Source organism: Podarcis filfolensis (assembly GCF_964270895.1).
Source record: "Podarcis filfolensis genome assembly, chromosome: 1".
Taxonomy (NCBI): domain Eukaryota; kingdom Metazoa; phylum Chordata; class Lepidosauria; order Squamata; family Lacertidae; genus Podarcis; species Podarcis filfolensis.
The window spans coordinates 30,753,704-30,765,895 of record NC_139604.1 but is presented as its reverse complement, the minus strand read 5'-3'; the positions used below and the strand labels follow the sequence as shown (position 1 = coordinate 30,765,895).

General features: G+C 40.1%; 1 protein-coding gene across 4 annotated transcripts in view; it reads right to left on the bottom strand.

Moving 5' to 3' along the window:
• The window catches only part of RBMS1 (RNA binding motif single stranded interacting protein 1), a 128,462-nt gene that overhangs the window by 15,223 nt on the left and 101,047 nt on the right, over positions 1–12,192 (bottom strand). For all 4 annotated transcript variants that reach the window (XM_083579542.1, XM_083579543.1, XM_083579540.1 and 1 more), the window contains exons 5-6: positions 7,213–7,370; positions 5,582–5,661 (exon numbers count right to left, since the gene is read on the bottom strand). In XM_083579542.1, coding sequence (XP_083435668.1) covers positions 5,582–5,661; positions 7,213–7,370 — 238 coding nt within the window. The remainder of the gene's footprint in view (positions 1–5,581; positions 5,662–7,212; positions 7,371–12,192) is intronic.

The following is a 12,192-nucleotide window of genomic DNA, read 5'->3' as shown; positions in this document are numbered from 1 at the left end:
TAGGATTGGCACAAAATGGCCATCAAAAAAAGCTACATGTTTATTGTGCTACTTTATGCAACACATGAAAGAAACTAGTTAGATACAGGTATTCACTGAAGATTATTTACGTAGGTGCTCTGGTTGGATTACTTATATAAATTTTTTAATGAGGACACTATAAATTGCTCTCAGGACACACAATATATGTTCTGGCATGCTTCCGAAGCCAGCAGAATCTTGGAAGGCTAACTCTGAGCTCTGCATTCAAAAGAAAAAGTGGCAAGTTATGAGCAGAAGCCACTTGAATTCATTTCTATGGTTTCCATGTCTGGTCCTTTCGTTAAATGAAAACACCCTTTGAGTGTTTCAACAGCATCCCTTTACTTACGTATTGTTCCAGTACCACAGATTTCTACAGAAAAGGGTTCTCTGAGAGAGTAAATTACTTTTGACAACCATGCAATGGTTAAGGGCATAGATACAAAGATGCTGCAAAAGGGTTGAGTGCTTTTTTAACTCTTTCCAGTTTGAGTGCTTTTTTAACTCTTTCCACTGCGCAAGCCAGAAAGGTGACTTTCAGCGTTTTCTGTCTTGTTCTACAGAAGTATCATATTGCATGATGAGCTAGCAGGTGGCTTTTACTTAATCTGATAACATATGCAGGTAACCCATGCAGGTATTATTCCTATTTTACAGACATGAAACCCAGGCTGAAGAATTGAGTTTACTAAGCAAGCTGGTAAAACACAATAACCCAGTTTCCAAGCTCCAAGTCAAGCGCTCATGTCCTTCATTATAGTTCTTGTTCTGTTTTTGAAGTTTAACACAGGACAATTTCAGGAGTGGCAATGCTTGTCTCAGTCATACCCCATTACCTAAATGCACCACCTGCATCTGGCTGAAATAGAGTCCTTCTCTCTTCTTCCTTGTTATCCCTAATCACTGAGTGGAAATGCTGTTGTAGTCATGGCTTCTCACACTTTTTGCTAATAATTTCGTTCCTCACAAATTACCTCACAGTTAGGTAATATCCTAGACAGACAAAGATGCCTACAGAAATGTGCTGCTTCACGAAATATACAACCCATGTTAGAATTGTGTATGTCAGAAGGATTAAAAACAAAACTCAGATCATGGATGGGTGGCACAGAATCAAACCATCAGCTTGAATGTTCCAAGGTGTTGTGACAATTCCCCTCCTGCTGTGGTTTTGACAGCATTGTGAGTTGCACTTAAAATGGTAACTCACATTCTTATGTGCTGTTTGAATCAGCAATGTACACTTGGGCTTTCAAACAAATATTTGATGATGTTCCCCACTAAATGTGCCTGAGTAAAATTGGCAGTCACAGGATAAGAGGACAAGCCCTTTATGGACTGACTTTTCTCACAGTGGAAGGAATTTCCCTGCAAGGACCTGTATTAGGAGCAGCGCCTTCACACTTGTTCATAAATGATCCACATAAGAAGTGAGGCAGACAAGTCTGCATATGACACAGAATTATTCAGGGTGGTTAAAACCAGAAAGAGACTGCAAAAAAAAGGGATTGTAAGCGGTTCCAAAAGTGAATGGCTAAACTGAGTGAATGGGCATTAAAATGGCAAATGCGATTCAAGATAGGTAAGTGCAAGAAGGTGAGCACTGAAGCAAAAAATTTACTAACCCCACATTGATGGGGGCATGGGATGGTGGTGAATGATCAGGACAGGGATGAGGTTGTTATTATTTATTATATTTGTTAATCACATTTCTAACATTGATTGTGATGAATTAATTGTTCAATGAAAATGTCAAACCAGTGTGGCAGTTATGAAAAATGCTAATTCTATGTTAGGGATCATTTGAAAGGCATCGAAAAATAAAATTTGCCACTATTGTAATGCCTTTATTCAAATCTATGGTATAACTTCACCTGAAATACGGTGTACAATTTGGATCAGAAAGGATACTGTAGAGCTGGAAAAAGTGCAGAAAACGGAAAACCAAAATGGCTGCAACTGGGCTAGTCCCACTATGAGGAAAAGTTACAATATCTTTTTTGGAAGAGGCAGGGGAGTGAGTAAAGTGGGAAATGATACAGGCATTTAAAAAATCATGTACGCTATGGAGAAAGCAGGTATGAGCTACGTTTTTCTCCCACTCATAAAGTATTAGGCCCCTGAGTCATCTAATGATGACTGTTGGGATATTCAAGATGGAAAAAATGAAGCGCTTCTTCACACAGCACACAGTTAAAACTTATGGAATTTGCTACCATGAGCTAATGAAGGATAATGCAATGGCTGCTAGTCAAGTTGGAGGGAAAAGATTGAGGCAAAAATATCCTAGCTCCACATATACATGGATGATGTCTGATCTGGTGGTGAGTGATGACTGATGGGGGAAGAATAGCAGGAGAGAGCTGTTGGGCTCCAATGCTTGCAGACTTCCCTTAGGCATCTGGTTGGTCTCTGAAGGAAACAGGATGTAATCCAAAACATCCGGAGAGCATCAGGTAGTGGAAGGCTGCATTAATGTTACCTTGTAGCTACCACAGGCTGTGCCTGAGACTATGGCAGGAAGTGTAATCTTCAGAGTCGATCTGTTTGTGCGCTCTGAAGTTTTAACGTAGTGTTTCCACATACAAATTTACAAAAAAACCTACTAAAACTAAGTATGCGTGTATTTTTTTACCAGCTGGTCTAGTCTCCTTGAGTCTGTTTGCACAAGAATTTCCTGACCTGCTTCACACTATCCAGGAGGCCCGACCTCCTTTCTTATAAAACTATTTAGCTATTCCATTTTCAGTTCCAAACTCTCGTTATTTTAGCTAAGCTGCACTATGACAGCATGCTTTTCTTAAACAGATGTTCCTCCTCCTCCCACACCTATTCCATTGCCATCTTCTGGATTCTCCGTCCATTACAACATTTCCCCCATCCAACTGAAATTTGCCAATTTACCCTAGTTTCTGTGAAACTTGGCGTTGCAAACATTCTCATGCTGCAGATTATTCCTTGTCCTTTACCTGGGAAGAGCTTTGCTAATGGTGCGTCTCCTGAACTTGGGAGTGAAGCAATGCCTGCCTCTCTCACAAAGCCAAGAAACAAAGTGAAGGTCAAATGAGACAGATGACTGAAGACACACATAGGACTCCAGTAACATAACAAGGTCAGCTGAAGGCATATGTGTGCACGTGCACATGTAATTATGAGAAAAGGAATGTGGTGTAGTAGAAAATGGCTTTGACAACCTGCTCTGAGAAGGGAGATCCCGTAGGCCTCCATGTGGGATCACCTACAAGAGCTAAGTCAACCACAAATAACCAACCATTCAAAATTATGCTGCAAATTCTAGAAGATCTGGGAAAGTGCTATAGTGCCTGCAGGGAAGTCCCAGGTTCAATCCTCGGTACCTTCAGTGCTTTGAAGAATTAGCCATGTCCCTCCTAATAGTGATACTAACCTCAACCCAGATTTGTCACTAAGTCTGCTGCTATTTGTATAGCACCACCCAAATGGCCTCTAAAGGCAGTAGAGTCTGTTAAAGGTTAGTTCCTGTAACATGAGAACTGAGAGTTTCTTAGTAATGGTAGGAGTATGGCACAGCAAAGGTTAATTTACCTTGTCCCATCAAACTGTGTACAGTGGTACCTCGGGTTAAGTACTTAATTCATTCCGGAGGTCCGTTCTTAACCTGAAACTGTTCTTAACCTGAAGCACCACTTTAGCTAATGGGGCCTCCTGCTGCCGCCACGCTGCCGGAGCACAATTTCTGTTCTCATCCTGAAGCAAAGTTCTTAACCTGAAGCACTGTTTCTGGGTTAGCGGAGTCTGTAACCTGAAGCGTCTGTAACCTGAAGCGTATGTAACCCAAGGTACCACTGTATTATGCTGGTCAGAGTCAGGCTGCTCAAAAGTGGCTGGCTGCTAAGTCAGCCCAGTTACCTAAACAACGGGTGTTTGCAGTAACATGGGAAAAGGAAGTATATTATCTTTCTCTTTTTTTGCACTGGGGGCATCCTGGGAAATTCTACATTGAAACCCCATTTTGAAGAATGTGTGGCTACCACCCACACTAGAGAGGGGGGGGGAGCAGGAGAGAGAACCAAAACATGGGATATATAGTCTGAAGGTACATGAGGTCACGACCTTGCTGAAGTTCAGCCGGTCTGAGGATGGCCATTGCCTGGATGAACAATCACCAGAGAATCACATGTATGCAGCCTTGGGCTCCATGATGAAACAAAGACAGGATATAAATGTAAGAAAAATAAATAAATATGAATACCTTACCTTTGATTTCTTCACCTGCATTCTGCCATGAATGCTACTATGTCTCTTCTTTCTTATAGGATACAATTTTACTATCCCCAGAAAGTCAAAGAAAAGCACTATTTATTGTATAGTAAATTTCCTCTCTCACTCTGTTATTGTCTTCTGTCTTTCTGGTCATATTAATTTAGTCCAATCCAGCAATAATCTGCTACTCCCTGGCAGAGGCTGATAGTAAAAGGGTGTCAACTCTTGGCTTCAAAAGAGCCCATAGTAAGAAGTGCAATCAATTATCATGAGCTGACAGCTTTCCATCATAAGATGGGTTAGGAGTCTCACAGCAGCAAATGAATAAATTAAGCTGCATTAGGAGAACACCTCATGGACCTTTTTTGTTTCCTTGCTAATTTTTTTGCACTAGAAAGGCGCAAGTTAATTTAGACAGGAAGAGGGGGATCTAAAATTATCATCATCATTTGGTATTTGGGTATCAGGTTTTCTCATCGAGGTTCATTCACCTTCAGCGCTATTGAACAAGCTTGCAAAGCCACAGGAAAAAGGGGACTAATTAAAAATAGAAGCCTTATTTGTTCCCCTCCCTGCACATCTTATCTAGAACTATTTACAGCTGTTGGGAGGACCTGTGCCCGAAGCTTCAGAGCAATCCTTGTAAAGCAGCAGAATGCTACAATACTCAGAGTAGCAATGGCCTATATTCAGGGTCTTCAGTGTCCAGACTCACATGGTTTTCCAGAAAATGGCATAATGCTTGACTACAAACACAGTAGTTGGATCACTGGAATCAACAGCACCCTTAATCTCTCTGCCCATACTCAGGACTGGGGCTGTGTAATACAAATTCAGAGAGCTACCTTCCCTTGTCAGAGTTACAGTATTCTCAGTGCTTCTCCTATTATATGCAAACCTCTATAATGTAAAGAAAATGCGGCTGTGATTACAGAAATACTACCAACTATGCTCACTTGCTCAGTTCACAAGTTGCATGTGCCCTCATGAATGCATTCTGGGAATGATGATTTGGATGTTCAAGTAAAGGTGTGTGAATTCGTATTGGATCTACAAGCCCACTAGCCCACAGGGGAAGGACTCAAGGGAAAGATAAGAAAGAAGAGATGCTTCTGCATTCCTGAAATTTCTTCCTCGGCCCCCCAAGGGCCTGAATAGCACAGAGTGTCCTTCTTCAGGGCTCCAGACAGTATGTAACAGGGTTATTGTAGTGCTGTTCACACTCCTTTTAGAGGTGGCGTTATGCAGGTGCCACTTGCATAATCTAGTTACAGGAATCATTAGATTGTAACATTTTCAGAAGAATACTTAGACCTACCTGAAACTCCTGGGGGTGTTTTAATAAATTTCCCATTAAAATGAGCAATTACTGCTTCACATTTTTCTGTCGATTCCATCCTGTGTAAAAGACAAAAAAAAAAAAAGAGATAACTGTGTAATATTGATTTGCACATGTTTTGCTTTCTTATTAGGTCACAATGACAAAGCCTCCAGCCCAGTCCTGTCGTAATGACAAAACAAGGCTTGGGCAGTATGTGGATAAACATGACTTGTGCACTCCCTTCATCCCTTTGTGCACTGTGATGTCTTCTCTCATGGTTTGCTGGCCATTGTTTGTCAGCACATGCAAAGTGGGCCAACTGCAGTTTTCTGACAAAAAGGGAGGGAGTGAATCTTAGTAGATGAACCCAAGATGAATCCTGTAGTGCCAAACCAGGAGGAGCGGCCATAGCTCAGTGCTATAACGCATGCTTTGAATGTAGTGTGTTCCTGGTTCACTTCCCAGAATTTATGGCTGGAAAATCTCCTTGAGAGATGCTATTGGTCAATATTGAGATGGATGGACCAGTGATCTGACTCATTATAAAGAAGCTTCCTAAGGTTTGGAATTATGTCTGTGTCCATATCTGTCTATCTCACTGTCTCTCCCCGGCTCCTTCTACAAGCTCTATGCAGTGCTTGCACATTTTTGTATGTGTGTGAGAAGGATGCTTTAACTGTGTGTTTTGAAAAAATAAATTTGGGGTAAGATTTATGCTTCCCCCCAATCATCGTTCCACTATTAAAGATTGAAAGTAAACATTCAAATGGCAGTGTTTTTCTCATTGCACATTGGAACTATCTAAAAAGGAAAGACAACTTGTCTTGGGTATGAACACAGTTTTCCTTATTTAGTTTAACAGGTTTCTTGTGTGTAATTACTAATCGAATTCAACTTTGTATATTACCTTTGTATGGATATGGCAATACTGGGTAATTATTTCTGAGTACTCATTGTGTAAGAACCCTTAAAATAACTGAGCCAATTAAAAACATGCAAAGAATAAGGCAGCAATATTAGGATTGGAATAGAAGGCAACTAACAACTTGTTTGATTGCAGTTTAATATTGTCTAATAAGTCAATATTGCCCTTGTGTCAGTTGTGTCTCATCTTGTAACTGCAAGAGAGCAATAAAATTCAAATTGCACCTTAAAGCAAGTGTGGTGTGAAAACCCTTTTTTCTTCAAAAGTCAGGCCCCACACCCATTCTTCTAAGACCAGCCTTTCCAAACCTGGTGCCCTTCAGCAGTTTTGGACTATAATTCCCATCAGCCCCAGCTGCCATGCTGATTTAGACTATAACATCTTATGTTCTTTAACCACACCCACCTTTAAACATACACTTTTGTCTTTTGTGGCTGGTACATTAATAATAAGCTGTTAATGCCAATATTTGACATTTGCACAATTCTCTATTACAGTACTAATAGGTGCATGCCATGCATCCTTGAATATTATTTGACCCATTAATATTTTGGTTAAATGATCAGTCCTACCACCTTTGTTTTGAGTTTCTTGTCATGGTAAGATACTGTTTTCCTTTGCTAAGCACCTTCATTTTACTTTAACTATAATTGTTCTGAAGATACTATTCATGAAGTGATATAAAAGACAGCTACCATCGTACCTTGCAAAGCCAACCCCACGACTTGTGCCATTGGAATCACGAAGTATTCTTGTAGAGATAACTTGCCCAAAAGGTTTCAGCATATTCTCCAGCTCTTGTTCATCCATTGAAAGTGGCAAATTGGAAATATATAGATTAGTTGGATCCTGCTCTTGTTGCTGAAAAAAAAGCAAAAAAAAGTAATATTACTTTTCAGAAGAATATTGGAAATTTTGAACATAAAATTGTACCCATGAGACTTACTTTGCTCTGAAAGTCTCCACAATATAGAGGTACCAACAGCAGTCAAAGCTAAATGTGTAATTTTGAAGTCACTGAATAGCAGTCTCTCAAGACTTCCCTAGGAGATCAATGAAACTAGAGAAACGGCTGTGGCCAAAATGTATGATTACATCTATTCATCGTTACTACCATTCACAGAATAAGCTCTTCCTTCTTCTGACAACATAAGCCATTATCATCTCTAGAATTACATTCATGGGAAAATAAATAGATAAAAAGGAATGTATTTGCTGCACCATGGAAAGGCTTTTGCCATGCTGGATCCTGCATCCCTGAAAAAATTGTCCCAATTTTAATCAGTTGGCTAAGACGATTCACATGAAAGTCTGCAACAGATCACAAGGCCTATTTCAAAAGTTCTGCAGAATAAAGTGGCTTTGCTCAGAGTTGGTCAAAAAACCATGGCTCGGGTTCAAAGATTCTGATGTGCAAGTAGGAGACCCTTCTGCCCATAGGTTTTCTGTTGCCAATTTCCCCTCTAGAAATCCACCTCAGGACTCCTATCCAACCCCCTGAAGCTAGCGAGGACAGTTGTAGACAGAAAGGGAATCTGTATGTTTGCACTGGAGTATTTGGCTCTAACTATCTTGTTTGAGTGAGCTTGAGATAAATTAGAGCATGTATGATCAGGAGCTCTTTTTCTGCCTCCTGAAGCTGCCTTCCATATTTATATACACTATCTCATTCTCTCTTTGACAGAGAAGTCTAAGAAGTCGTTGGCTCTATTTTAACATTATATAAAGATGCAGATTACGAATAAACAGATGACATCAGAATAGTGCAAACACCCCAAGGTGTTCATACAAACCAGTAACAAATTTAAAGTGAGGGCAACTTCCATGCACGATCAGGCTCTGAGAATCCATTTAGCAAAGACTCACAAGAAGCACATGCTTCTCAAAGGCGTGACAATGAAATTGAATATACAATACAAAATTATTCAGCAAGCATATGTGTCACCTCAGCAATTTGTAGCAGGTCCTATCTAGCAAAAAGAAAGGAAGGATAACACAGCAACGCTTTTAGGTAGAGGATGCTTTTTGGCCTGTCCAAAAAATACATCAGGCAGCAACACAGCAGTGGGCTTCTCAATGATGGCACCCACTTTATGCAATACAAAAGGCACCAAAAAGTAGTTTGTCTCAGTTACCTTTTAAATACATATTTTTGTTTTTGTTTTTGGATAAGCGTTCCCAGATAATTGATGCCAGCTTTTATTTCACCTTCCACACTGCATGGTGGATGTTTTATGATATTTTATAATACTGTTGTCCTGTTGCTGTTTCTGTAAAGATTTTTGAGATTATGTATTAAAATGTGCTGCTATGTTTCTGTTTTGAAGGGAATGCATTGTTTTATTGCATTTATTATAGTTATGTTTAATACCGCACCACATTGAATAACAAATACAAGAAGTAAACTGGTCCTTGCAAAAGAAGAACTCCTGTGTTGGGCTTCCGCTAACAAAAAGGGAGGGAAAGGTAACTTAGAACTAAAAGCTTTCGAGTCTGCTGAATTCACTTATTTGCTTTTCCTCAAGCATATCAAAACAAGGCTGATTTTAAGTTAGCGTTCTTCTGTATGTATGCATGTTATTCTTCCTTAGGCACTCAAGGGATTAAGTATCTAATAAGCATAAAGCTATGTTCAGCATTTATTAAGAAATGGGGACAGCCAGCCATGAGCATCGACTTGAGCAGGGCAGGGGTGGCAGATGGGGGTGGGGTGTTGGAGAGAAGAGCAGTAACTGGAGGTCCTGCATGGTGTAAAACTCCCAGTCATCATCTGAAACTAATTAACAAAAACTCCCTGTGTGTAGAACTGTTCCTAACATGCAAGGGGGGGGGAAGCCCCAACAACTTGGCAGCATGATAAAACATCTGTTTTCTCTTCCATTGCAAAGGGTCACGGCTAACAGACAGCCATTCAGAAAACATGTGACTGTATGGAAGACCCTTTTGGCAAAAGGGATTCGATCCTAGCTGGCCTGCCTTCCCATGGAAGCAGTGCTCATGTGTATCACTGAAGATGCACCCACAGTTAAATGTAAAACTATTCAGCTTCAGCTGCAGTGCTGTCAGTTACTGCTCTGACCCATTCAGCAAATGGGTTGAACTAGGCATCCATATATGGCTTTGTTTCTGGTCTGGAACAGCCACAAAAATGCATCAGTAAAAAATAACTCCCAAGTCTACATTAGTCAGCTAATTATCAGGGTCCTCTCTCTAAAAATAAAATAAAATAAATTAGCATGGTTATTGTTTTTGTTCATTGATCTCAAGGAACTATTTAAAGGTACTTTGTTACAATGAATGCTGTTGTAATGCTAACAGCACGGTTAATTGTTTAATCATATGGTTTTTTGTCTTCACGCACATCCTGTTTTTCCTTTTAAAAAGTACATGAAGCATGAAGTTGAAATAATTGTGCTCCAAGACCGCTTAGAACACAGAGCTCACCCTTGAAATCACAATCTCTATAATTAGAAGTTTCCCCCCCTCCTGAACAAGTTGAAATACTAAGCCTCTTAAAAAAAAAGAAAAGTGGTTGTATTTATTTAGTTTGGAATGGTGCCTCGAATTGCTTATATTGTGTAATAGGTGCACAAAATAGGGGAAAAGATCAGCAGAGGCAGCAAACTTCATAACTGCAACAAAATTCATATGTTGTAGAAATTTTTATGGATGAATTGCAGCCACCGTGGATATACCTCCATGGTCTTTGAGGTCTGTGGCTGAATCCTTCATTCATGTTCCCAAATTTGTAGAGCCAAGTTGTAATATAAAGCTGGGCCTTTTTTTCTAGTTATCATGGAGTCCACATTATGTAATTCTCTGTCTGGGAACATTGGCTATGTAGCCTCCTCTCATAGCTTCTGCTGATAAATTGTCATGCTTAGAATAAAACAATTGAAATTGATGGGTCTTATATTAGCCACAACTAACTTGCTGATCTCAGTAGGTCTACTGTAAGCAAGGCTGGATCCAATCCACTCTGGCTGCTGTCATATAGGTTTCCCCCTCCTCCCACTTAATATTTTAAAAATTAACTGTTGCTTTAACAACTTTTGTTATGTTTTAATATACTTGCAAGCAGCTTTGCATTCTATTTGCTCTGCAGAAAGGCTGTGACCCTCAGGAAGTTCCAAAAGATTAGTGGGGCTTATTGCAGATTTCCTTAAAAGACCATGTTAGTAGAAGCTCTCAGTATGCTGGGAGCACCAAAACAATATCCCAACACATGGGGACCACCATATGTATTTATCTAGCTCTCTTTGAAAGCTGGAGAGAGAGACAGGGAACACAGATCCATTATGTTCCATGGGGATCACTTCCCTGTAAGTGGGTATAGAACTAAAGCTTTAAACTAGTTAGAGAAAGGGGGGAATTAAAGCCAAAAATCAAAAACAAGAAACACACCTTGCATTATCTAGTCAAATATAAAAAATGCCAACGGAAGCAAAGTTAACATTGTATGGCAACATTTTCAGTAGGCATGATTGATAAATCCTTTCTGTGTCATAGAACTTGATTCCATTGCAATGGCAGGGGAGAAAGTGCCATGTATATCATGGTTCAGTATGTTACTTGCTTTCCAACAAGGGATATACCTAGGTAGTGAAGTGAAATGATGCTCATGTAACTCTTTCAAAAACTTGCCACCTGAGGAAAGATTGCACCCCCATCCCCCAAATGATCTAAGTATTGCCGGAGGAAACGTGTGTAGCAACCCACAATAATATGGGAGTCTTTGGCACATTAGTGCAATTATGACCAAATTATTCCTCAGCTTGCAACTCAGTGCTGACAATCACAATCTAGTACCTGATTCATTCATTCATTCATTCACTCACTCACTGCATTCATATATGCCTTTCTGTGTGGGCACCCAAGGCAGCTTATGATTCTAAAGGACTAAAACAAAGTTAGCCTGATGGGAGGGGACAGTCCCACTGGAGCAGGCCCTAATGTTGTCTGTGCCTGCCTCCCTAGCCTCTTCTTCCTCCTCACAGGGCAGATAGTGCAGGAAGAGAAGTCTTAACCTCATAGAGCTTAGCACAAGATTCCACGATTCAATTCCATCACGGAACTTTCAGCACTGCTACTAGAAAGCTTCACTGAAACAGAAAAATGATGTGCCATTCATACTGGTCTTAAATCTATGTATGAACACAAAATACAGTTTCTGCTTCCTGATTATAGTGGCATTCAAACAAGACAAGCAGCATGGCTGAAAGGGGCCTTTATTTTTCACCAGACTATGGTACAAGAACATAGCTGAGCAAATCTGAAACAGCGTTTCTTTTCAATTCATGAGAATGGAGACATTCCTAAGTGCCTTTTGGATAAGAGGACAACCCTTTGTATGAAGATGTTCAGGGCTTTGTTAAGAAGACAATGCAATGAGACCTTTTAGAAGCTCCACGTGTATTCCACTAACCTTATCTGAGAGGACCACAAAAAGCCAAAAACATTCATGGGGAAAAAATAAAAATAAATACCCGGTACTTTTCATTTTGTAAGAGGAACTCTCAATTAATTAAATCAATGGGCATATACTGTAGGCATGTATAGGTGTTCAGACTTCATTTTAACATTGCACTGAGCTCATGGAAGTTGGGCGGAGTAGGCAAACTAACACAATAAACTTAAGAAGTAGACTTCAGTTCACGTAATCGGAATCCAAAAGACCAAGCAG